The 25,422-nt window shown below is 36.3% G+C and overlaps 5 protein-coding genes and 1 non-coding gene across 8 annotated transcripts; 1 reads left to right on the top strand and 5 right to left on the bottom strand.

Annotated features, from left to right (window-relative positions):
• Positions 1–599: 599 nt before the first annotated feature.
• LOC111493445 (O-fucosyltransferase 34-like) lies at positions 600–3,416 on the bottom strand. The gene is made up of 8 exons (XM_023143161.1): positions 2,648–3,416; positions 2,517–2,584; positions 2,335–2,423; positions 2,084–2,249; positions 1,702–1,991; positions 1,407–1,611; positions 1,173–1,330; positions 600–1,077 (listed from the first exon to the last, which is right to left on the bottom strand). Exons 1-8 carry the CDS (start codon positions 2,964–2,966, stop codon positions 831–833), a joined length of 1,542 nt encoding a protein of 513 aa, XP_022998929.1. The 5' UTR covers positions 2,967–3,416; the 3' UTR covers positions 600–830.
• Positions 3,417–3,997: 581 nt separating this feature from the next.
• Positions 3,998–4,071, top strand: TRNAI-AAU. Its single transcript has one exon. It is a non-coding gene; the product is annotated as a tRNA-Ile (tRNA).
• A 66-nt stretch (positions 4,072–4,137) lies between these two features.
• Positions 4,138–5,378, bottom strand: LOC111493447 (major pollen allergen Ole e 1-like). Of its 2 annotated transcripts, XM_023143170.1 has the most exons (3): positions 4,859–5,375; positions 4,378–4,760; positions 4,138–4,335 (listed from the first exon to the last, which is right to left on the bottom strand). In XM_023143170.1, exons 1-3 carry the CDS (start codon positions 5,028–5,030, stop codon positions 4,303–4,305), a joined length of 588 nt encoding a protein of 195 aa, XP_022998938.1. In that variant the 5' UTR covers positions 5,031–5,375; the 3' UTR covers positions 4,138–4,302. The 2 variants fall into 2 exon arrangements, with proteins under 2 accessions (XP_022998938.1, XP_022998937.1); XM_023143169.1 differs by having other exon boundaries at positions 4,138–4,760; positions 4,859–5,378.
• Positions 5,379–5,906: 528 nt separating this feature from the next.
• Positions 5,907–13,665, bottom strand: LOC111493443 (AUGMIN subunit 5). Of its 2 annotated transcripts, XR_002720012.1 has the most exons (11): positions 12,599–13,665; positions 10,823–11,365; positions 9,630–9,771; positions 9,275–9,451; positions 8,886–9,095; positions 8,482–8,667; positions 8,202–8,361; positions 7,595–7,790; positions 7,114–7,246; positions 6,149–6,511; positions 5,907–6,070 (listed from the first exon to the last, which is right to left on the bottom strand). XR_002720012.1 is itself a non-coding variant. In XM_023143159.1 (10 exons), exons 1-10 carry the CDS (start codon positions 13,132–13,134, stop codon positions 6,383–6,385), a joined length of 2,412 nt encoding a protein of 803 aa, XP_022998927.1. In that variant the 5' UTR covers positions 13,135–13,665; the 3' UTR covers positions 5,907–6,382. The 2 variants fall into 2 exon arrangements, 1 of the variants encoding a protein (XP_022998927.1); XM_023143159.1 differs by having other exon boundaries at positions 5,907–6,511.
• An 872-nt stretch (positions 13,666–14,537) lies between these two features.
• LOC111493332 (truncated transcription factor CAULIFLOWER A-like) lies at positions 14,538–19,348 on the bottom strand. The gene is made up of 8 exons (XM_023142995.1): positions 18,926–19,348; positions 17,484–17,565; positions 16,283–16,347; positions 16,117–16,216; positions 16,012–16,053; positions 15,869–15,910; positions 15,661–15,773; positions 14,538–14,922 (listed from the first exon to the last, which is right to left on the bottom strand). The coding sequence occupies exons 1-8, from the start codon at positions 19,108–19,110 to the stop codon at positions 14,799–14,801; spliced, it is 753 nt and encodes a 250-aa protein (XP_022998763.1). The 5' UTR covers positions 19,111–19,348; the 3' UTR covers positions 14,538–14,798.
• A 2,284-nt stretch (positions 19,349–21,632) lies between these two features.
• LOC111493333 (developmental protein SEPALLATA 1-like) lies at positions 21,633–25,156 on the bottom strand. Its single transcript, XM_023142996.1, has 8 exons — positions 24,688–25,156; positions 24,490–24,568; positions 24,301–24,362; positions 24,070–24,169; positions 22,335–22,376; positions 22,206–22,247; positions 21,953–22,089; positions 21,633–21,862 (listed from the first exon to the last, which is right to left on the bottom strand). Exons 1-8 carry the CDS (start codon positions 24,870–24,872, stop codon positions 21,769–21,771), a joined length of 741 nt encoding a protein of 246 aa, XP_022998764.1. The 5' UTR covers positions 24,873–25,156; the 3' UTR covers positions 21,633–21,768.
• Positions 25,157–25,422: the final 266 nt, after the last annotated feature.

Genomic DNA, 25,422 nt, shown 5'->3' with positions numbered 1-25,422 from the left:
CAAATCTTGCAACTTTTGTGAGTTCTTCATCATGCCTAACCTATTGGGTTGCTACCCACTTTACAATATTTCATATTCATCCTCCTACTTACCCAATAAGAAAAAAAAAAGGTTGAATTTGAGGGAATGCAGCTTCCTTTGTTAGTGCTCCCTATCAGTCACTTCGAAATTCTAGTCTTTGTTAGTTCAAATTCGTTTAGTTAGTGGAACAATGATGTGGGACCTCCAATCCACCGCCCTTCGAGGGCCCAACGTCCTTCTTGGCACACCGCCTTGTGTCCACCCCTTTCGGAGTTCATTTTCTTGTTGACACATCACTCAATATCTAACTCCGATACCATTTATAACAGCCAAAGTTCACTTTTAGCAGATATCGTCCTCTTTAGGTTTTCCCTTTCGAACTTCCCCTCAAGCTTTTTAAAACGCATATGCTAGAGAGAGGTTTCCACACCCTTCTAAAAAATGTTCGTTCTCCTTCCCAACCGATATGGGATATCACATTTCGAGTGCCATCTAACAAAGTTGTTAGAATATAAAGATGTGAGAGGGACGGAAGAGTTGATTATCTCACTTCAAAGCTTGATGTTGACAAAGTTGAAGAATGTGAAAATTTTTGGGCGATCCATTTATTTCCTACTGTTACAAATTTTACTAAATCTAAACTTACAGCGAAGAGGAGAGGCTTTGTGTTCTTGAGAACTCATATTTATTAGTAACTTCAAGTCAATGATATCAGCCAAAAGCCTCTCCTCTCCTCCATTCTAAAACTACATGGATAACTTCTCTTCTCAACTGATATACAAGTTTTAAAATCCCCTTTGATGATGATATCATGAGCTTCTCAATGGCTCTTCCCATGCTTCCAAACATTCGTGCGGATTTGTATAGAAATAATCTTCTTCCTTCGGCCTATCTGGAATGACAACTCGTTTCTTCGAGCTCCCGTCGCGGTTGGAGTGAGCTTCCTTCATAGCTGAAGAGAACTCGTCCCACCCTAACAATCCGTTGTCGTACTGATCGATTAAGCTAACAACCAATTTTCTGTCTAGAAGAATGGTCTTTTTGTACCCCAAGAATCTGAGAGATTAAAAAAATTTAGAACAAACACGAATCCTCGAGATAATTCGAGAAAAACGTCAAGGAAAACACTCTATATTGCAGTTGTTGCTTACCGACGATGTCCTTCGACGACTTTCGCCATGTTCCCGTCATAGGTAGGAACGAAAATGTCACTCTCCAATGAGACGAGATAATCCAATGCAGCCATCTGTGATGAATGATTCTGAAAGAACCTTAAATCTGATGGTTTCAGCAGTGTCTCTTTTCTGACCTGTGTTTGAAGAACAAAGCATAAACTTTGAGAGCCTATAATTTACATCATTCAACTACAAGTTTCATCAACTAACCAGATTAGGGAATGCAGATGCTAAACTTTCCATCCTTCTATCTCCACCATATATTTCTCCCGAAGCGATATAGATTTGAACATTAGGATCGATCCCGAGCGCACTTAGAACTAGCGAAGTTTCCTCGGGAGTCAATGGACACAAACCTTCTTTCCTTTTCAGTTCCGAATCAATGACTTTCTCCTTCCACCACGGATAAGCATATCTTAACAACAACCATGGAGAATTCGTCAAGAAAAAGTCATCTCGAGTATACAAACCAAATGTTCATCTAACGAAACAAAAATGGCAATACCTCATTCTTGTAAGTTCGTCGACTTCGTCATTGTTGCAACCTCGAGTACAACCAGAGAAGGCTAGCATATCCATTTCATATCTAAGATGAAGCACCAAGAAGGGACCTTTATTCCTCAGCATTTGAACAACCTTTCTTCCCAGTTCCTCAATTCGGGAAGTAAATCTCAGGGCGTTAAAATTTACCCGGCAGCGCAGTTTTTGAAGCTCGATCGGCAGTCTATTATTGGCAAGTCGAGCATCAGTTTTATTCAAATGTACAACTTTATACTTCTGAAACAATGGAAGAATCTGCAATCGAAGAAGACCATGATATCAATCAATCAATCAATCAAGTAATAGAGAGCTCCAAGAGTCTCTCTTGTCATGAACATGAACTCAACCTGATTATGGTAATATGATATGTTGGACCAACTAATAGGCGACAATGAGTAAATCGTTTTCGATTCAAATCTTCGTTCGAGCCTCAGAGGAAGCTTTCTCAATATCCGAACTTCATCTCTCAATGACAATACGAAATGATCAATATCGAAAACGTCTTCAAAGTCACTGACAAGAAACAAGACACAGATTGCAGCTAAAACTAAATGGTAAACTTGAAATAAGAGATGGAATGCATTGTTCACAAACATACCTGGGATCAGCCCAAAAGGAAGTTTTATCCAAATTTGGAACAATCAGAGTAAGATTTAAGTATCTAGCAATGGCAACCATGTCACAGATCTACAAACAATGGAAGAATTCACAAACGACAATCAAAAAACAGAGAAAACAGGGAAAACAGGGAATTAGCAGTTCTTAGTGAAAGCAACTCACAGCTGCTCTCATTTGGTTGAGTCCTCCATTGCAAGAAACCATGAGATAGCCATTGTTCCTGTAAATCCCTGTGAAGAACAGATATTATAAGGAACAGATATTTGAAAAGATTAAGAATTAGATGAGCTTACTTTTTGGTGGAAGAAAAACATTGTAAGGAAGAGAAGAAGAAGATTGAAGAGGCATAGGAGAATCAAAATGGAAGCAACGAGAGGGCCAAGTTATGAAGAGCTTTGGTCGCCATAGCTCTCCTAAAGCCATAAGATGAACAAAACAAGTCCATAGAAGCACTGTTGTAATTGCCCTCGTCATCCATAACTTCATTCTCGACCTCGAAATAGATATCGAGTTCTTCAACTTCTCAACCTTTTCTTCATCAGAAAATCTAAACCCCATTTTCCAATCACAACTGTTATTACACTTCTGATCGGATTCCTTCATTTTGCACATTGTGAATTGAAAACCCAAATCGACCCACTTCCCAAAAAGCTCTAAATTACAAAAGAAAACAGTGAATCGCTATTTTGAACACAAAAATTTCACTAGAAAATGGACTCCATCCCGAAATTGGGGTGAAACCCAGAAGTAAATGGACACAATTAACTGCATAGTTTTGCTCTAATGGAACCAAAACATGGGGGAGAAAGCTGAGTGAAAGAAATTGTGGGTTGTTTTGAGGAAAGGAGGTGAAATTGAGAAGTAAAAGAGGGATGAAAATGGGTTTGATTTGGAAGGAGTAGAAATAGAGAGAAGGAGAGATGAAAAGCCATAAATCAAGGCGGACCCGTTGCTTTTGGAAAGGATTTGAGAAAGAGAGGAGAGGTCATCGTCATGGCTGAATTGAAGCTGTAAATATTATCAACTTTGGATTGCTTGTTTTCTTGCCAATAGCCATTCACAATTGACAGCCTTTTCCCCCCTCCTTTTTGTTGTTGGGAAGCTTAAATTTTGTAGCTTTATATATATATATATAAATTAAAAAAAAAAAGGCATTTTTCAAGTACAATAATGTTGGAAGGAAATGTTTTATTAAGGTTTCTAATGATATGAAATGTTGATTACATGTATACTTTGTTTTGATTAGCTTTTTAATGTTTTAAAATTTCAATTATAGTCTCCCTTTTATAAATCTTTATTAAATAATTTTTTTTTTTTTTTGTTTTATCTCCAAGTTTTGTTTAAGATATATGAGAATAAAATATTTAAAAATTAAAAATAATTGTGTTTATCTAACTGTTTTATTATAATATCAGTTAATTTTAGATAATTAATTGTTATTATTTTTTTTATTTATTAAGTCAAATATTTAACATATCGAAAAAAAATTATAAATTATTTTTTTTAAATAATATTTGTTAATATAACAAAAGTAGAAATGAAAACTAAAAGTACTTAAATCTTCGATCTAAAGAAAAGAATAAATGTTTTAATAATTGTTATATAAAAGAAGAATTAAATAGTTTGAAGACAAAGAAACAGATGGCCTATTAGCTCAGTTGGTTAGAGCGTCGTGCTAATAACGCGAAGGTCGCAGGTTCGAAACCTGCATGGGCCATTTATTCTTGATTACCATCTTTTTTTTATATACCATTAGATATCTGAGCTTTTTTGATTGCTCCAATGGCCTAAATTATGAAACTTTTATTTTGAATCCAAATAAGTAATATTACCAAACTTCAATCCTTAATCAAACTTATTTAACGTACTCTACACGATCACTCATTACCCCAACAAAAAAAAAAAAAAAAAAAAATCCAATCTTTAACCAATCATCCATCATCCATCATCATGGGCTCTGATTCAGTTCTGAAGAAGTTTCCTCCGGCTGCAGAAACGGCGGAGGCCGGAACGGGTTCGGAATCTCCGGCTGCAGCGGGTTGGGTGGAACAATCGGTGGGAATAGAAGCTGAGGGTTGTTGAGTTGTTTGGATTTGAAAATGTCGGTCTTCTGATTGCAGAAAGCGGGCTTGAAAGTGAAGAAACCAGCTGAGAAAATTCGGACGCCATTTTTGTTCTTTGAGTTCTTCAATTTGAGAGCAGGGGAAGTTGCAGAGGAGGCTACAGAGCAGAAGGGTTCACTGCTTTTGATAAGTCTTACATTACAGCTTTCGATTTTTTTCATGTGTTTTGCCATTGAGAATGGCAAAACTACTCTGAATTTGCCATGTTTGTTTGTTTTGACTTGATGCTGGAAACTGGTTTTGGAGGCTTTTTCGTCTCTGCATTCTACAGCAACTGTGGCGCCTGCAATCAAGTAGTAATAACAAGGATCATATGTGGGTGGAGACCAAATCAATGCCTTTTAAACTATGGGATCCAAAGATGAAGAAAAAACAGAGTACCTGGGATGAAATGGGCAAACTTGGAGAGATTTTGCTGATAACAAGTGTCACAGAAAACAGAGCCAACAAGAACAGCCGGAGGAGGTGGAAGAGCCTTCTTCCGAAGAGGCTCAGAGAAGCCACTGAAGTTGAGGTTCAGAAACAAAACTAACACAAACAAAAACCAAACCATACTCGAAGAAAACACCCCTTTAAAACAAGAATTTAATGACAAATAATAACATGAACCCTCTTACTATCTTTCCTTCTCTAAATTTTCATATGTTTGTCTTCTTTCAACTCTGCTGGAAGCTCTGAAATGGGAAGATAGATATTAAAAGCACTAAAACGCCAAGGCTGGAGTTGTTATTTATGAGTTTCAGGCCAAAAGTTAGTGTGAACTGCAAACTAGAAGAAGTAAATGCAAAACAGAGAGAAGGAGGACCCTGTTGGTTCACGAGACAAGTAGAAGAACCACACAAGTTCCTTCTTTTTTCTTTTGGGTCTCATCTCATCCATAACTTTATTACTTACATTTCTATCTTACGATCAATCTCCACACACATTAATCCTCTCTTCTCTGCTCTTGTTCGTATTTATCTTCTTTGCTTTTTACGAGAGTTGGGTAGCAGAGTCATTCGAGTTATACAACGATTAGAATTAACGAGACTTTGTTCTTTGACTACCTTATGTTTCAAGAACCATTGTAACCTAGCATCTACCATTCGTGAACAGATGTATTTTTCGACCAAAAGATAATTATAGTCAGTCAAGACCTCATAAGTACATAAGATTGCTCAGAGAGTAAATATAATGCTCAAGCCCATTGTTAATAGATGTTGTCCTCTTTAGCCTTTTCCTTCCGAGTTTTTCCTCAAGGTTTTTAAAACGTCTCGCTAAGGGGAGGTTTCCACACAATCCCACAGCAAACTTGCCAACCTGCATGAACACATCCCTATTTCATAAGTAATCAGATTTCTTTGCTGAAGGAGATTCTTTGGAAGAGTTTGTATTTGAGGTAGGTGTTACACGGGTGAAAACTCCAAAAGAGCAAACATGTTAAAAACTAGAAAGAAAGGCGCCTTGGAGGTGAAATATGACCATTAATCACACAATAAGTAGAATTACAATCAGGAATTGCTATGGTGAAATATCACACTATCTTAGATACAAAATGAGGGACTAAAGCAACTGGAAAAACAACGAGCAGCAAAAACTCGAGCCAGACGTCGCCTGCAAGTGACCAACTTATGAGACATAGTATTGGAATAAGCAGCACATAAAGATTTTATAAGAAGCAGGAGTTCTAACTGTATGTCCATCATGAAAAGCATAGAGATATTGGCCATTGCACTCTTCAACTCAGTGTCATCTGCATTTCCCTTGCCTAAAATCACACAAGATTTCCCACCAACATTCCCAGACGCCCTGCTTGCAGTTTTATGTGGTTATGAATTTTAACACTAGTGGTACAAAGATACAAGCAAATTGGGCAAATCCGACCAGTTTAGCTTCAATTGAATTGAGAATTCAATGCTTCTTCAACTACAAGAGCTCCTTGTCGTAGAAGGCAAGAAGTTGTTTAACATGATTATGCCAAGCAGCAACATTTTGCCCATCAACAGTGACCCAATCAACAACAGTTGATGCTGGTTGTTCCCACCACTCGTCGAGCTGCATCACCAACCGTGTTATGTTCAATACTTAAGAACAAGAAAAGATTATAAAAAAATTACAAGTTGATGGTCCAATGTCCATTCTAATGATGTAGACATACTCCTAGTCAATCATCAAAATGGAAAATCATGTGCCAACACGAAAATCCAGCAAATAGAGAGTGCGAGAAACCCTATTCACGAGTATATGATGCTTTAGGGCATGTTTGAAAGTTATTTTGGAAGGACCAAAATCACTCCCGAACATGCCTTCACGCATTTCAAACCAATTAAGACCCTCAAAATAGGTGAACAAATAATAGATAAGAATGAAAAGAACGCACTCCAAAAGTCGGGATGTAAGTATCATATCAAATAAACCAAGTGACTTGATAGCAAGTTGCTTCAAAGCAATTATGAACAGAAATAAATGCACAAAGAGCCAAACTAATTGCATATTGATGATACTAATTCAACACAAGTATGTGTGTATATACTATTAAATAGAGAAATTGAGGCGATTCAAGCTGAAAGTAAAGAATGAAAGGAAACTATACAGCACAAACCAGTAACAACAAGTAATTGGAAAGTGCAGATTTAAATAGGCATTCGAGTCCTTACCAATCCCCTGACATATTTGCAATCTTCCATGCTTTTCTGAGCGCTCATAACAGCAGTTCTAAGCTCAGGCAACCATTTCTCTGTGACAGATTTCTCTTGCTCGGTGGCCAAATTTAGGCAATACTTTGTTGTCCTGAAATACAAGATAACAAACTTAACAATCCAAAGTAATGAAGAATAAGAAAGTATTAAACAAACACTAAATGAGAATACGAAGTCTAATGCCGACTCCAATGTTAATTTCTTGCGAGCATTCTTGGAGAAGGAAATGAATATAATATTGCAAAGGTTCATAGTGTAGGTGGAAGAAGCACTGGCTGGAAGGATTGAGTTGGTGAAAACCTTCCCTAAAATCTAAAAGGGAGAAAAGCTCAACGGGGGATGGTTTTTCACTACACTATCATAGTGAGCTCTTCTTAATCACCAAGAACAGGCAGCTTACTGTTATGTAAATCTTCCCCTGGTAGCATATTTTAGTTACCTTTCATAATCTGTCTGAGCCCGATGAGCGTGTTTTAGCAATGCATGACCACTTTCAACCAGATCCTGCCTTATATGAACCAAATTGATTGCTTTAGCCAACTCCTCCAACACACTAGCCTCAGAGCCTCGAAGTTTCAAGCAGAATTCCAGAGACTCCAAAACTGATGCTAAACTAGCATCTGTCCCCTCCAAACCTAATAACACATAGAGTTCAGTTCGAGTAAAGGAAAGGTGTATGATACACCAAATGCATTAGATCATCCAAGCGGTTAGAAAGCATCTGCTACAAATGCTGCAAGTCATGCACATCATCTTTAATAAAAGACTAACATGATACTGACAGAGGTAAACCTACAGAAATCATATTACATAAGAAGTTAATTCAGGTGCCTTACAAGCAATGCCCACATATCAAACATTTTGGGTGTGTAATGTTCCCCTTTATCTGTTCCCAAGTAATTGCTAATTCAATATGCTTGGATTAAGGTCATATACCACAGGTAAGAATCATTAGAAACATAATACTAATACCAATGTATGAGGAAAAGTAGCTCTGCATGTTATGGCTTAGATTATATTGCTCTATTTCCTAAAGAGACCCTCACCAGCTGGATATTGAAGGCAAGCAGAAACACGGCATATAGAAGGTATTGCTGATGGATCTCTAGCACCAGCTTTCGCAGTCAATATGGCAGCATTCTTCTCTGCAGCAGCAACGGCATCAGGTCCTAAAGATACATTTACACCCATGGATTCTAGCAGTGCCTGATATGAAATAATCAAAGAGGTTGTTGATGCATGGTAGAATTTCATGAATAGAATCTGCATATAAATTAACAGAAAAAACTGAGCATATCATAAAGTTTATTAAATTAGTTGACGAACCTGTGGAGTTGATGGAAGCATGAAAAGGGTATTATCAGGACTTCTATAAAAGGCTGAGACCTCGTTATCAATAAGCTCTTTTGCACTATTTGAAATATCAGAAACAACGGTACATGCAGGGATGATGGTGCTTGAAGCATACTCTCTTGCAGCTAAATGTTGCTGATTCCAGAATATAGCAGCATCCTACAAGATTAAGGAAGCCATATTTACGATCGTTTTCCCTTTTTTCTTTTTCTTGTATGTGTCTGTGCGTGTGTGTGTGTGGGGTGGGGGTTGTAGAATAAGCATACAAAGTAGAAAATTAAACTCCTCTTATTAAATATTTAAGCCACCAAATTTCGTTTTAATATGTAAGAAAATCAACAGGCATGCAACTTTACACAGAATTTAATGTTCCGTACTGTATTAGCCTTCAGAAGAGCAGTATATATGGTTTCAAGTTCAGATCTGCGTGCATCGAACTCCTCTATCTTCTTCCACTTCTTTTTCAAAGAATCTTCAGCTTCTTTCCTTTCTGCACATAACTTATTCAAGCGTTGTATTTCTGACATTAGTGTATTCAAGCTAGCCCTCAAGCCAGCAAGTTCTCTCTCTTTAGCCCAAACTTCCAACTGCATCAAAGAAAAACCATCCTTGAAAATAGTTGTGTTTTTTCCCCCTTTAAAGAACTGGAGGATCAAGGTTGAAAAAGAAACAGAAATAACCCTCCAACAAATTATTCAAAGTGGAAAAATGTAAAGAATCCAGAACTTCTATTGCCAGGACTGTAAAAGCTAGAAAGTACTATTACCTCAAATTGTCTAAGACCTCCGACATTTTGTGAGGTCCCTCCAACACCAAGGGAATGAGAAGAAATTACATCACCACTACCATGTAATCGATTTAAAATCTTCTGACACATGTCCCTAGCTTCTGCCGCTTTGTTCAGTGCATCTTCAGTGGCCAAAAATTGTTGTACATGTGCTTTCTAGGGAAAATGTGTTCGCAGATATCAATAAACTTTCGCGACACATAAAAGAAAGACTACAGACTATAACATGAAATCATATTCAAAGTAAGCGAAAAACTTGATTAATAAACGTGATCCAGATAGTTTATAAAATACACTTGTGCAGTACGGAACTCTAACTGAAAAAGAATAGAACCTGTCTTTCAAGAAGTTGATTCTGAGTTCCTTTAGACGGTACATCAACTCCTAACTTGCCATTACCATACAGTTCATAGTGCAGCGGTGAGTTGATATCAGACGATGAGACATCCGTAACTCTATTGTTCTCATACTTGTATCTAATCAAATTATTCAAACAGAGATATTAATTTGACATTACAAAGGAACATGTACATCATACATAATGTCCCAGAAGCACATGCTTATCCATTATGGTTCAGGTCAACCTATACCTTTTGTCCCTATAACTTCCTATATGCATATCATGAGGATGTTAGAACCACCTCTACTATGTAATTACAGTTATTTTTTAGATAATAACTAATATATCATGAGGAGAGAAGATTACAGAAGATGGTAGATATGCTAACTACTCAAAGAAAGAAGTTCACAAAAGAGGACTCCAATTGACTAAGATCATAAAGGCACCGTAATTACAGAACAAACTAAGATTAGAGGCCGAACTTCTTTCTTTTCTATATGCTTCTCTTTCATGATTTGATGCCCTCCACCCGAATCCCTCAAAGCAGGGCTTTAGCCAAATTATAATAAGACCTAGATTTTATTTGAAGCTAAGACCAGCAAGAAGTAGGAAAGTAGCTTCTCTACTGTCATTCAAGAAACATAAAGCAAACCACAGCTAAGTGCCAAACTTCTTTCTTTACTCTTTACTTCTCTTTCATAATTCTTTTATTTCTCACCACCCAAATCGCTCAAAGTAGGACTTTAACACATTAGACAACAAGAACATGAATTGATCCTAAGAGCAGAAAAGAACATATGTTTTCCAAAAGAACCATTTCATACATCACATCACTTGGCGAATAAAAAATATTTGATGAATACATTTTCGAAAGGAACCTCTACATCTTTTGTAATTTTTCTTCATTTTAATACAAACACCAAGTTTATTTCCAAGCAGCAGCCCTCCTTAAGCCCTCCCTAAAATCTGATTATTTCTCCACACCAGTTATTATGATCATACATTGTTGACTGATAATGACACTTGTAAAGTTACCAAAAAGTAAAATAGTCTTGACATAATATTGTGGTTTCAATAAAAACAAGGTTCTTCCTAGGAAAGGTTCTAACTTCTACGACTGTGGAGTGCGACCAGCCTGTCAAATCCAAACTAAAATAAAGAAAAGTGATCCAAGAAGAAAATATTACCTCAAGGTTTCTGCATCAGCTCTGACATCAAATTTTTCTACCTCTCTAGAAACAAGAGTTTTAAGCCGTAATGTGTACGATGTAATTGCCTGAATCAGTTGGGGAGGATGCTTCAGGCAATTAACAATAACAGTTCTAACGTCATTGGGTATTTCCCCGTCAAAATTGATACATAATTTGGCAGCTTCTAATTGTGAGTTGAAATGAATGCCACAGCCTTCATAGGCAGGAAAAGAAGATCGTATCTTTTCAATCATGAGGGTTGCTAGAGATTCACAAGCCTTCCTGATATTTCTTTCCTGAGTAGTCTCAATAAGAATCACATCATCTGCTGACTTACTACCTTTAACGGTTGAATAAACAGCTTCCCTCTCAATATTTGCATTAAAGTTATTAATCACTTCAGTGGAAGAGTCCACACTTGACCTCTGAGCCTCTCTTGCTTGATTCACATAAAACCGTAAACGTTTATGGTACTCTTCAAATATTTTTTCTGCTTCATCACACTGTTGGTCATACGCTTCCAACATCACCTGTTTATGCCTGCACAATCAAAGGGATAAATCAATAAATCATAATTGCCCAAACAATTAACCATTTTGTCCAAATTCTAAGCATCGAGGATATTGCCAACTGAAGTTTAAGAAGTTTAATGACACCATCTCATGTAATTATTCCTGTTTTCTTCAGGTGAACTCTGAGTTCTGGGCATTGGATGAATATAAGGAAGATGAGACTCCAAAATTTGTGTCAATTTTTCAAGGCAGGTTGGCTTTGATTTCAGCAAATACTGCACCAAATTGAATTTCTAATGCAGCTAAACAGATTAGTTTTCTTATTCTAATACACCCAAAAGAAAAAAACCACTTTTTTGAGAAAAACTGAAAGAATACACGAGGGCGATTAAAAAAACGGATTCTAGGAGCAAAAAGAATTAACATTAATAAATTACTGGAAAGGTTTCCAATTCAATAGAATTAAAGATAAAATTTAGTTGCTAAATCCATGATGGTATAGAGACCCAAAGAAAGGCGTTGAACATAGCCTAAGGCCCAAACCTCAGCAAAGATCTCTCATTTAAACCCAAAACTTTATCCAAGAAACTTTCTCAAAGTTAATCTTAAATACAAAACCCTCCAACTAGTGATAGTCGCAATACCAGGACATCATCTAAAATTTATCTCCTGAAGTAAAGGCTCCTTAATGCTCTGAAATAGTGCTGCGGAGGAATTTCTTATATCTTTTTGCTAGAACCTTAGCACTAACCTTATATAGGCAGATGATAAGGCTGATAGGTCTAAAGTCCTACACTCTCTTAGAATGACAACAACCAACCAAACCCTTCATGAAGCCAAGGCAAAAATGATGGACCAAAAATTCCAAAAATTACTCCTAGAAATTCTCTCTGACCGACTCACTCGTGAATGTCCAATGATTCAACAAGTCATAACACAGTGAACCCAATCCAAAAATGTGGCATAACAATAATCACTTCGTCCAAATTCATGCAAATAGTAAACCATATATTAATTAAAGTACGTTGGACGACAGTCTACACAGAATAGTAAAGATATGAAACATGAGTTGTTTTCAATAGAACTATATTGAATCCAAAGTGGACATGACCAGATCCTCAGAAACGAGATAAGATTTTATGAGACCAAGACCATCTGTTCGTCCTTCAAATCCAAACATTAATGTCAACAAAAAAAAAAAAAAAACTAAGAAATGCACCATGGTTCCTAAATTGGCACGAATGGAAAGCAGTAGTCAAACCTGTAATTTGCTCGCTCATCAAGCATCCTTTTGCGCTCAGCCTCCTCTCTTGATACTTCCAACATTCTGGCCTTCAAATCCTTTCTTTGCCTTTTAACAGCATTCCTCATTCTCTCCACCTCCTTGGCTGCCAGTTCCCTCTCCTGCAATGCCACTTCTCGAGTCTCCACCACACTTGAGCTCTCTGCAGCCACTTTATCCTTCCTCCTCCCTTTACCCCTGCCGCCCTCTTCCTTCCCTGAAGTAGCTGACCCTCCACTACTGCTCTCACCTCCTCCACCACCACCACCACCACCACCATGTACCATTATGTTCCTCCTGATATTCTCCACCGTCTTCTCCGATTTCACACGAGTTATCAAAAAATTCCATATGGGTATCATATTTCCTCGACAAACTTTGCGAAGGGCATCGATCGATGGCAACTGTGATTTGCTCGATGCGGTATATGAACCTAGTGGCCGATACCCCATTTCCTTCTGAAGCCATTCGACAATGGCCTCCGGCTGGGCAGTTGAACTATATGAACCCTGCATATTACGGAACTTTCTAGGGTTCCAAACCGATTTTGTAAACTAAACCGCCATACACTTGGCCTTCAAAATCCCAAATGTCTTAAATCCAAATGCAGAAATGGAGATATGATGAATTATATTAGGCAAAACCCATGGCATTCCACTGGGATAGACAGTATGAGCGAGAACTAACAGAAACTGAGCTCTGTAAAGCTCATTGATTTCACACGAAAACTTCGGCCCTTTTGGGGGATAGAAGAGAAATACCTAAACCAGATCGACCCTTTAGTCTCCGAACTGAGAATCACCAACTCGACAATTCTGAGAAGAAGCTACCTCCAATGGCGGAAATCCCCACAAATTCCTGTTTACAGTGAAACCCAGTCTCTGCAACAGACAGTGATTTTTCAAACAATTGGCAATGAAGTTGAAAAAACAAAGACAAAATTGAACAAAATTCAAATCTAGTGTGAACTGGGAGTCGCCGTTCGGTGCATCCGAATTTTAACCTTTGAAGAAAAAAATCTCCCAGATTTTTGGTTGAAGGGTTCAAATCAAAGGTCCCGCTCGTGACATATACGAAATTGCTTTTAGAAAATGGATAGAATTAAAGTTCCATTATATAAAAATTAAGGGAATTTTTTTTTTTTTAATAATTTCTATTTACTCTTCAAATTATAAAATGTTGCTCGACTTTTGAGTTTAGTTTAATTAAATCCCCACTATAATTAATTAAAAATATGGTAATTTTTGTTTATGTTAGGCTAGATACGTTGTAATATAAAATATATTTTCACCTTGTTTAGAATGGCATGTTTGTCTTGTAAACGATGTGAGTTCCGAAATTTATGAAAAATTACGTGCATTACTAAACCATGAATTTATATATGGAACTTCATGCATGTTGTATGTTTATCGATCATCGATTACTTCTCTAATTATGTTCTATACAGACGTTTGTATCCATGTTATTATTCAGTTTCATTCCTCTTTTGTTGGTTTTCAACAGCATGAGTGTGTGCTTACTCATAGTCAGACCCAAAGGTATGTTAATAAACCTGTCTAGTGGGATTCCGTGCATGAACATGAATCATGAGTAGAGAAGTAAAATACATCAAATCCTACTCGTAAAAGAAAATAAAGTTAAAGTAACAATCGTGAATTTAGGTTCCAATAATCATGATATATTTTTTATGTGTATGCATTTTTCAACCCTAATAATAAAGTCACTTACTAAATATTTTTAAATACTCATTGTTTAAGTAACTTTTTCCGGGAAAAGTAAGAGATTGGTGTACGATTGACGACAATGACTTCTGTTGTTGAGGCCATGGACTATGGACAAGAAGGGCTAGCCAACCCATTGCGTGCATGTAGACACATCAAGCAACACGCACAAGTTGTCAAAAGCTAGGAAAAAGAAATGGAAGTAACCACAATTCAATTTTCTTCTAAGAGTTTCAAATGAATTTGGAGTCACATGAGATGTTGAGAAATGAGTATCTACATAACACAATATGGCTTTGTAATTGTGGGGTGGCCAATTGGGTATGGACGTTATTTTGTCTCCCCCTCCCCCATGGCCATTTTCTTTGTTACAATGGAGGTGGTGGTGGTGGTGGTAATGGCAGCTGCTCCCTCGCCCGCCGCCCACTATGGAGAAGACAACGACGGTGCTGTTGCTTTTAGTTGCGATGATTTTCAGTCACATTGCTAAGCATCCAGGCTGGTATTTGGATGTTGGTGCTTGTTGGCCTTGTTTCATCTTCATCTGATCCTGTTGAGCCTCTCCCATCATGCAAGTTTTCTCTGCACATCAAAATATTTAGTCTTTAAGCCAAGGGTTGCTAGGTTGACGTGTGGAAGCTGATAAGGGTTTTGTTCTATTTGATATTTTTCTCTACATGATGATCCAACAACAAAAGGGTTACAACGTCGATTCGATAGGCGAACAAAACATTCTTAATAGACTCGTTTTAAAACTGTGAGGCTGACGACGATATATACCATACCAAAACGAATAATATCTGCTAGCGGATCAAAGCAGGTAATATCTGTTAGCGGTGGGCTTGGCCTGTTACAGCCTAATTCAAACAACCTCTCCTTTATGAACTCTAATGGAGGGTTTATCATTGTTTTTATTTTTCCCCTTTATTGTAACAACTCAAGTTTACCGCTAGCAGATATTGTCCGCTTTGGCCCGTTACATATTATCGTCAGCCTCACGGTTCTAAAACGTGTTTACTAGGAAGAGATTTCCAACACCCTTATAAGAAATGTTTCGTTCTCCTCTCCAACCAATGTGGGATATCACAATTCACTCCTTCGGGGGCTAGCGTCCTCGCTGGTACACTGCCCAGTGTTTGGCTCTGATACCATTTGTAACAGTCCAAATCTACCTCTAGCAGATATTATTCACTTTGTCCCATTACGTATCGCTGTCAGCCTCACAACTTTAAAACACGTCTACTAGGGAGAGGTTTTCACCTCCTATAAGAAATGGTTCATTCCAAGTAGAATTTGACAGTGACAGAAAAGAATGCATACCCAATAAACAAAGAAGGAATTGGGGGTGGCATTGCCAAAATGGGCTGATAAGGAGCCAAGTTTGGGAGCTCGCAGTGTCCACGTTCAACCAAAGCTTTCTCATTCTCCTTTACCTATTTACAAATCAAAATAGCCCATCAAACAAGAACTTACTTAAAATTTGCTGCACCAAATAGGAGATGATGGCCTCTTGTACTTAAACTTATACCTTGTTTGCAAGCTGCCTGTTCTCCTCTTGCAGTTCCCTTTCCTTCAACCATTTACAACCAAAATTTAACCCATAATGGAAGCCATTAGAGTCATATATGCCTCAGTAATAATACCAAATATATTGGTTCAAAAGTCATTCACCTTTTTGTGTAGCAATGAGATAGATTCTTGCATTAGTTGGTTCTGCAACAAAAAAAAGAAAGATGAGATTCATGAACAGGAAGAACTTTGAATTTAAGAGCAGACCTTTCTAGCTCTTATGCGCTTCAGTGATGAATCAAGTTGCTGCTCCAAGCTTTGAAGTTCTCTCAAATTCAAAGGCTCAAGCTCTTCTCCCAAATAACGCCTTCAAACAAAACAAAATAAATTTCTGTAGTTGAAAATGAGTAATGCACAAGAAGTGTTGAAACACCTGATGTTATTCTGTATAATTTCCATTCTGGCTGCAATTTTTGGGTACTCCTCACACCAACTTACCTGCCAAGGGTGCTTACTTAGACACTTGAACCAGTTATTTGGGCGATAAGATGGGTATATATACCTACCAAACTTAATGGTAACTAATTTTTTCTAAGTAAAATACTTAAACTCGAATTGATTTAGTTCTTCTTAAACACGAGTTCCAAAAGAATTCATGGAAATTCAAATTTTATTTGAACTCTTATCAATCCCATGCAATTTAAAGACGGGATAGATGAAGTGTTTGGACAACTTTCACCTGCTTAGAACAAAACAAGACAATCACTGACAACCAAGTTCACTACTAGTAGATATGGTCAGATTTGACTTATTACGTATTGCTGTCAGTCTTGTGATTTTAAAACGTGTCTACTAAGGAGAGGTTTTGTGATGTCCCACGTTGGTTGGGGAGGAGAACAAACCACCATTTATAAAGGTGTGAAAACCTTCCCCTAGCAAACGCATTTTGAAGCCTTGAGGGGAAGCCCAAAAGAGAAAGCTCAAAGAGGACAATATTTGCTAGCGGTGGGCCTAGGTTGTTACAGGTTTCCACACTTTTATAAGAAACGTTTTATTCCTCTCTCCAACCGATGCGGGATCTCACAATTCACCCCTCCGAGAGCCAGTGTTCTCGCTGGCACATAGCCCAGTGTCTGGCTTCGATACCATTAACTGATATTATATGTTTTAGCCCGTTAGCCTTCAACTTCATAGTTTTAAAACCCGTTTTTTTAGAAGAGATTGTGATGTCCCATCTTGGTTGGGGAAGACTACAAACCACCATTTATAAGGGTGTGGAAACCTTCCGCTAGTAGATGCGTTTTAAAGCCTTGAGGGGAAGCCTGAAAGGGAAAGTCCAAAGAGGACAATATCTACTAGGTGGATCTGGGTCGTTACAGAGATATTCATCCCCTTTTAAGGAATGTGTTATTTCCCTCTCACAAAAACATTGTTCTAAATCCAAGACAAGACATTCCAGATCCTAAAACCACTAGGTTGACATTTACAGTTTGTTTGTTTGTTGGTTTCTTTTTTTTTGAACAGTAAGAATGTTCCAAAAAGTAGCAAACTTTCAAACATAAATTGAAATTGAATTTGGTAATCAATAAAAACAGTAAACACGAGAAATGAAAATCAGATACGTTAGTTTTTACCTGTAAATCAGAATCTGCATTTGTGGCCAATGGTCTCTCTGCATAAGAACACCTCTCATATTTTTCCAAGATCTTCTCCATGCTGTTTTTTGGAAACCAAATCAAACCCTTAATCACTCACCTTTTATCATAATCAGTAGCTGTGGATCAGATTTTAGCATAAACCCCAAAAGATGGTTTAAACATTGCGTTGTAGATATCAAATGAGTATTGAAGTGGCACCTTTTCAAGCATTGTATAGGATATTTAGAGACTTTCTCAACTTGTTGGTCATAGTTTAAGAAATCACATAGAACCCTAATCAACTTAACCAAGTATGCTCAACCAACAGGAACCTAATAAATCTTATTATACATACTTCAACTCATAACTAGTTATAAATCCTAAGGATTAACATCACAATGTAATATAATGAGAACGTTCATGAGTTATTATGCTCAAGACATCAATAATGCAAGATAAAGATTTGAACAAAATGTCATTGAAATTATCACACGATGTTGCAATTCATGCTATAATAAAGAAGGAAACAAACTCCATTTATTCTTGGATAGTTACAAATGTTGGGTGGATGATAATTTAGAGTTAATTATGATCATAAAGTATGAAGATTACAAACTCCTATAATGCCTCATGGAAAGTCAAGGGTTTTATCTTGAGGCTACATAATGTCTTATCTCTGTAAAATATAGTGAAAAGAGCATTTTTGCTTTACTATAGCTAATGACTAAATTTCTTTACAATTCTATGTAGTTTAGATTGTATGATTAAAATCATTTAAGCCGGATATAATCAATCTTACTTGTGAAGTGATTCGAAATACTCGATGAACAAGATAATCCAAATCTTATCTCTGATTTCTTATCACTTTTAACTTGTACCGATCTAAAGACATGGGTCGAGAAAAGGGTAACAAAACATAGATTGTCGCCATGCATATCAAATACAAATTCATCTCATGAATAGGAATCGTGCAGTACATGCAAATATATATATATATAAAACCAAGAAATTTGACTCCTTTTTCAGTGTAATTCGAGAGCTATAGCTCTTCATTCGAGATCCATCGAGAGATTCAAATACTAGGTTAGAGCTACAAAGCAGGAACAACAAAAAACATCATGGTCTCCCGACACGTGGCTCTAGGTTTTTTTTTTTTTTTTTTTTTTTACCTGATCCAAAGCCAAACCAAAAATTGGTACAGAATTTTGACAGACATCTCGTAATTCCTTGTTTCAAACGTAGAGTTGAAGAGAACATGAAGGAAATTTCTTGATTTTTTTGTTGTTTTTGATGGTTGGTTCTATAAAGATGAGATTTTTATTTTATAAAACAGCGAATAACAAAAACAAACAAACACCCATGAAGAAAGGAAGGATAAAAATGAAAGCTTTAGATGTTATATTAGTAGTGGATGAATGTAATAGGGTGCAAAGAGGAACCTGGCATGAGTGGAGTACTCAAAGAGCTTTCCTTTGGTGGAGAAGACAATCAAGGCAACATCTGCATCGCAAAGGACAGAGATCTCATGGGCCTTTTTGAGCAACCCAGCTCTACGCTTTGAGAAGGTGACTTGGCGGCTGATTTTGTTCTCTATTCTCTTCAGCTGCACTCTCCCCCTTCCCATGGTGGAGGGTTCTTCAACACAAACCCTAAAAGGAGAAAAAGAAGAAGAAGAAGAGGAAGTGGGGAATTGTTGTTGTTTCTATAATTGTGGATGAGGGAAGTGATTCGGTTGGAGTTTGAAAGGAGGAGAGATTGTTGCTAATGAGGGAAAAATAAGAAAGAAAGAGAAGGGCATGTGATGGGTGTTGCATAGTACCATTGAGCTGTCGAGAAATGGTTGGAGGGAGACCATGGAGCAGTTAATGTCTCAAATTTTATGTCAGAACAATTTATAAAGGGTCAGAGCTTAGCTGAGCTCAGAGCTTTGTGTCTTTGTTCTTCTTCTTTACATCTGACGGCGCCCTGCTTATATCACACTCAAAATCTCTCTCAAATACTTGTAACTTTTCATGCTATTATAGATTTATAATAAATGAATACTATCTCTGAATCGTTTTGGAAAAATCTAAGACAAAGCCATGAAATCTGATGTTCAAGGTGAATAATATCATAATATTGTGAAAAGTCGTGTTTATCTACTAAAATCAAAACTTAATTCTTATTAACTGCCCATAAAAACATTAGGGTATATATGAATCTCACATCGGTTGAAAAGAGAAACGAAATATTTCTTATAAGAACGTGGAAACCTCTTCATAATAGTCGCATTTTAAAATCGTGAGACTGATGACAATATATAACAGGCCCTTTAACTATTACAAATGATATCATCGTCAAACATCGAGCGGTTTGTCAGTGACTGATGACAATATGTAACGGACCTTTTAACTATTACAAATGATATTATAGTCAGACATCAAGTGATGTGTCAGTGAGACATTACCACGCTAACCCCCAAGAGGGTGGATTGTGAGATCCCACATCGGTTGAAGTATAAGAGTGTGGTTGATGACGATACGCAATGGACTAAAATGGGTAAAGATGGACTTGGGTTAGAATAAGATTAAATAGGCTAGATAACGACACCTAATTAACTTTGTTTCGTTTATCCTAGTGTCTATCAGGAAAGTTATGGATTAATGAAATAACCCTAAGAACATATACGCGAGTCAACTCTTATTGCCATCTAATGTAATTATTCGAGACAATTATGTTTCCTAAGTAAATATTCAAGGTTCACGGAAAAGAAGTTAAAATGTAAGGTTAAATTATAAGTTTAGTTCACGAACATTTATAACAATATATGAAATTTTTAAAAAATAATCAAAAGATTTAATTTATTTTTTAAAAAATAACTAATTTAAACAAATAATTACCGAGCATATATATATATAAACAAAAAAAGCAATAAATAATTGGATTAGAAAACAATATTACTAAAATGATTATTTTATAAGAACAAAATACGTTTTTCTAAAACATGTTAATATGAATATTAGGATAAAGCTAAATCTTTTTTCAATAAATCGTACACAAAATATAATATTAAACAGTTATTTTAAAAATAAAATAAAAAATTATATTCTTTACCCTTTTTTGACGGAATAAAAATGAGTATATTTTTGCGTAAATATATTATGATAAGTTTGAAAAGCTTGTGGTTTTGTGGTCCATGGACGTCCTACGCTACAATGGTGTAATTAAGAAATTAATTATATTAAAAGTTGTTTACCATATGGTACCCTATAATAATATCATTACTTTAAATTTTAAAAATATACATATTATTTATTGAATAATTACTAAGTTGGACCACTACAATTACTTTTTCTTTTTACACTATCGAGAAATAATGCTTTAAATAATAAAGTTTTAAGAACTACAAAAAATAAAGAAATTTTTATATCGTTATTATAAAATTAAATTTTAATTATTGAATTTAAGGATGTTTTATTAATTTTTTTAATTTTAGAATATTATTTTTAATTATTATTATGGTAATTTATTTCCAAACTTTTCAAAAATATATAAAGTTTGGTTTGGTATTCTCTTTCAAAATCGTTTATAAACACGACCAAAATGTATTATAAATTTTAATTCTTAAATAATTTAAGGAATACTACTTAAACTAAAAAAATGATGATGTCTTTATCTAGAAAAAAAAAATTGTTTTGAAAGGTTGAATAATAAAAAATATTCAATAAATAATCTTGGGTTTGAGTTGAATATATACACACTTATATCGGACGAATAACATGACACTTGAATAAAGAAGTAATACATGAATAAACTTAGAGCACATCAGAATAAGAACGAGACTTAAAAGAATTAAAAATCACTGCATATGCCAACAAGATGCACGTTACTTTTTAATGACTGAACCATAGACACTTCACGGTTAAGCATACTTCGCTGGATGTAATTCTATGTTGAGTGACGTGTTAAAAATTTCCTTAAGATACATGTGAATTAGGACAAAAGGTGGTTCATGTTTGTTTGTGGAGTGGGTCTTTACTCTTAAAATCCAAAAGAAATGTAACGGTGTTGGAATGATTGATATAAGCTAGAGTGAACCTTAAACCGATACAAACCGATACACGTAAATATGTTATGTTCTTTCTCCGTACACAACTCCTTTTCCTGTCCACAAGCCAAATGTTGGGGTTTTTTTTTTTCTTATAATGTCTAAAATAAAAGTCCTTATTAACAAATTTGCAAAGTGTTGGTACCATACTGCAATTAATAATAAATAAAAAAAGAGAGGTAGAGTTTGAGGCCTTCAAAGCATCCAACCAGGGAGAAAGGCATTGACTTGTTGGGCATGATTTGGGGCAGTGGTGGCTGTAATTTGATCTGATACTGCAGCACTGTATCTGTTTCAAACCCACCACACCACAAAAGTAAACACACAGATTATCCACAGAAAACCGTTTCATTTGCTTAGCCAAAAGGGATGAACTGACCCAATTTGCAGAGTGGGGTTGCAATCCAGTGGCTGAAAGAAGCCTTGAGTTTGGGCATTCTGTGGAGCATATGACATGCCTTGGTCTACTTCTTCCCATGTTAGTCTTATGTTGTTTCTTGAACTGATTTCTTCTAGCTGACCAACCCAATCCAAGTCATTCGAGTTCATAACGATTTCGTGTTTAGTTTTTCGATCTCTTCTTAACGCTTTTTCTTTTTGAAATCTGTTTGTAGAAGGGTATGTTTGGTTACCTTTAATGTTAGAGATCTGTTGGTTTCAATCAGCATCTGTTCCTGAACTTGAAAAAAAGACAAAAATTAGCATATGAATTCATGAAAATTCGACTGATATTAACACTTGATATATCAAGTCAAGCCTACCTTGTTCTGAAGATCAGATAGCTGGTCCAGCATGTACTGAGTCTGCAAGTTCTCAGTTCCAAATGTACTTAGAATTTGGTAATGATTAACAAATTCATACGTAACAACCCAAGCTCACCACTAGTAGATAATGTCCTCTTTCGAGCTTTCCCTCAAGGATTATAAAACGGGTTTGTTAAAGATACGTTTCCATACTCTTATACAAGGAATGTTTTTGTTCTACTCTCCAACTGATGTGAGATTTCACAATCCACCCTCTCTTAGGAGTCCAGCGTGCTTGCTGACACACTGCGTCATGTCTACCTCTAATACCATTTGTAATAGTCCAATCCCACCACTAGTATATATTGTCCTATTTGAGCTTTTCCTTTCGTACTTCTCTCAAGGTTTTTAAAACATGTATGTTAGGGAGAGATTTTCACACCCTTATAAGAAATGTTTCGTTCTCCTCTCCAACCAATATGGAATCTCACATATGTAAACAGTCTTCGAAACATAACATATAAAGTGTTGGGTACGAGAAATTCGACGGTTACTTACTACTAAATTGAGCTACATACAATTGTGTTCAATACAAGACAACCTAAGAAGTCCGAAAAATTGGCTACCTTGTACTATTTTTTTCATTGACAATCTGGAAAAAATGAAAGAATACCAACCCTATGATTATAATGTTGGGGACCAAAATTCGAAATAAAATTTTTGGGCACTTCAGAAAACCATTTCAAAAGAATTAAATAAAGTGATTCCGTAATTATCGAAAAAATGAGTATTTTACTTGGATGTTTAGGTATATATTGTTGTTTTTGGACTTCTCCTTCTAGATTCTCTTCAAGTTTTAAAACTTGTCTATTAGAGAGAGGTTTCCACACTTGTATAAGGAATGATTTGTTACTCTCTCCAACCGAGGTGGGATCTTATAAGGTATACTCATTAAAGTTTCGCCATAGATCTAAGACATAAAGATACACTCGTAGTTGCTCTTCCTTAATGCTATCTTCTTCTTAGCCTCCTTTTATGTCATGCAATGGATTTAGACCATCTAAGGTATGCAAAAGGAATCGACTTTATTTCCTCTCTATCATAATTATCATCATAGTAATTGTGATGAACGACCCGCAAGAATCGACTCAGTTAGCTAGCTATGGTTAGGCCAAGTTTTAAATCTTGTGGTGGTAGCAATAAATTAAGAAGCAAAGAATCTGGGATACCCATTTCCAAAGTACAAAGGTGAAGCTTCAAATGTTGTCTTATAAGAACCAACAGACAATAGCAGAGCAACATGGATATTTCTATCGAGACAAACCCAAGAAATATGAATGAGAATGAGAATGAGAATCAAAACGAGAATTGATATAATCAAGACCCATTTGATAATCATTACATTTTTACCTCTAATGACCCAACCCCACCGCTAATAGATATTATTCTATTTCAAGGTTTTTAAAACGTGTATGCTAGGGAAAGTTATCCACACCCTTATGAAGGTGTTTGGTTCTCCTCCCCAACTGATGTGGGATCTCACAATCTATCCCTTTCGAAGCGCAGCGTTAAGGCTCCGATTTTGTGTAACCTCAATTAGTAAATTCAATTACTAATTTGAATTTGAAATAATCTATCTCATTCAAAATATATACGTTAAGTCCTTGCTGGCTCGTGTCCACCCCGCTTTGGGGCGGGATTTAGGGTTTAGGGAAATAAATTATGGGTTAGAGTTAAACTTTAATGAACTTACCTTAGTAGACCTAACTTGCTTCAAAGAAGACTCGAGCTGACGCTCCAGCTGCTCAAGCTCTTTAGAGTTCAATGGACCCAACTCCTCACCAAGAAGATTTCTGCCATAACATAAACAACTATTTTTTAGACCTAATTCTAAACTTTTAATATATTCATATTTTATTAATGAAGTAGGAAAATTAGCTTAATTAACATCAATAATTAAAAAAAAAAAAAAAAAAATAGTTACCTCTGAGTTCTCTGTAGAGACTCAAACCTAGCCTTCAGCTTCAAGTATTCTCTATAGCTACTCTGTAAAAATTTAGAAAAAAAAAAAAAAAAAGAAATCCAATTTTTACGATCTAGAATTCATCGGTAGTTAGATAGATTACGATAAATTTAATCATTAACGACATGGGTGTGTGTATCGAGGATTCACCTCGAGCTCTTTGGCGGGTTTGGCGACCTCGACAGCTCCATAACTGCATTTCTGGTACCTTTCCAGTGTCTTGAGCATGCTGAGGGAAGAAACAACATGAGATGAGAAGATGAAGAAGCAATTATGGATCTAAATGATGGGTATAAACAAAAACAAAAAGAAATGGAAACCCTAGAAAGATGAGGATGAGGAGAGTACTTGGAAGTGCTACAGAACTCATAGAGCTTGCCACGATTAGAGAAGATGATAAGAGCAACTTCAGCATCACAAAGAACAGAGAGCTCATAAGCCTTCTTCAACAGCCCACTCCTTCTCTTAGCAAATGTTACCTGCCTGTTTATCTTGTTCTCTATTCTCTTCAGCTCCACTCTTCCTCTTCCCATTTCCTTACCCCTGAAAACAAAGCCTCTGGCTCTGTTCTTGGGATCCAACAAGAACAAAAAAGATTTAAACCCTAGTGAGGTAGAGGCAGAAAACAGTGATTTTTGTTGTTTTTTTTTTTGTTTTTCCCAACCAAAACAAGATAATAAATAAATAAAAGTCTCTCTTTCTTTTTCTTGTTCTTGTTCTTGTTCTTGTTCTTAGGGTTTCAGAGCTACAGATTTGTTCTGATCTTCACACCCAGAAAAACAATTTCAAGACAGCCTTAGAGCTCTTCTTCTTCTTCCTACTAATTTCTTATAAAACACCCTGTTTTTTCTTTTATCCTTCTTTTCCCACGCGCGTTTAGGAAGAGTGTGCTACACGTTTGTGGTGTTTTCAACGATTTCGTGATATTTTTATCTTCATACCCACGTGGAGCTTTTTGATTGGACACGCGCCCGGTGTGGTACCATTTGGTTCTCAGATTCTGTATCATCAGCTTAAAGCCGGTCACAGGTCGATCAGAACGTCGTCACCAAACCTTAAAAATGAAACTCCACGTGTCATTTT

This window comes from Cucurbita maxima, unplaced genomic scaffold (genome assembly GCF_002738345.1).
Source record: "Cucurbita maxima cultivar Rimu unplaced genomic scaffold, Cmax_1.0 Cma_Scf00018, whole genome shotgun sequence".
NCBI lineage: Eukaryota > Viridiplantae > Streptophyta > Magnoliopsida > Cucurbitales > Cucurbitaceae > Cucurbita > Cucurbita maxima.
The sequence above is the reverse complement of the archived record's forward strand: the minus strand, read 5'-3'. Positions and strand labels throughout refer to the sequence as shown.

Coding starts and splice junctions, on each gene's coding strand:
- LOC111493445 (XM_023143161.1), bottom strand. CDS start 2,966: ATGTGCAAAATGAAGGAATCCGATCAGAAGTGTAATAACAGTTGTGAT. Junction 1,612..1,701: donor GACGAACTTACAAGAATGAG/GTATTGCCATTT, acceptor GTTGTTGTTAAG/ATATGCTTATCCGTGGTGGA. Junction 1,331..1,406: donor CATCTGCATTCCCTAATCTG/GTTAGTTGATGA, acceptor CTTCAAACACAG/GTCAGAAAAGAGACACTGCT.
- LOC111493447 (XM_023143169.1), bottom strand. CDS start 5,030: ATGGTTTGGTTTTTGTTTGTGTTAGTTTTGTTTCTGAACCTCAACTTC. Junction 4,761..4,858: donor GTTTGCCCATTTCATCCCAG/GTACTCTGTTTT, acceptor ACTTGATTGCAG/GCGCCACAGTTGCTGTAGAA.
- LOC111493443 (XM_023143159.1), bottom strand. CDS start 13,134: ATGCAGGGTTCATATAGTTCAACTGCCCAGCCGGAGGCCATTGTCGAA. Junction 9,096..9,274: donor GAGGTCTTAGACAATTTGAG/GTAATAGTACTT, acceptor TCTTTGATGCAG/TTGGAAGTTTGGGCTAAAGA. Junction 6,512..7,113: donor GCAAATATGTCAGGGGATTG/GTAAGGACTCGA, acceptor TTGGTGATGCAG/CTCGACGAGTGGTGGGAACA.
- LOC111493332 (XM_023142995.1), bottom strand. CDS start 19,110: ATGGGAAGGGGGAGAGTGCAGCTGAAGAGAATAGAGAACAAAATCAGC. Junction 16,348..17,483: donor ATGCAGATTCTGATTTACAG/GTAAAAACTAAC, acceptor CACCCTTGGCAG/GTAAGTTGGTGTGAGGAGTA. Junction 14,923..15,660: donor ATTCCTTCTTTGTTTATTGG/GTATGCATTCTT, acceptor TTTGATGTGCAG/AGAAAACTTGCATGATGGGA.
- LOC111493333 (XM_023142996.1), bottom strand. CDS start 24,872: ATGGGAAGAGGAAGAGTGGAGCTGAAGAGAATAGAGAACAAGATAAAC. Junction 22,090..22,205: donor ACAGATCTCTAACATTAAAG/GTAACCAAACAT, acceptor TGGGTTGGTCAG/CTAGAAGAAATCAGTTCAAG. Junction 21,863..21,952: donor AACCCCACTCTGCAAATTGG/GTCAGTTCATCC, acceptor GGTTTGAAACAG/ATACAGTGCTGCAGTATCAG.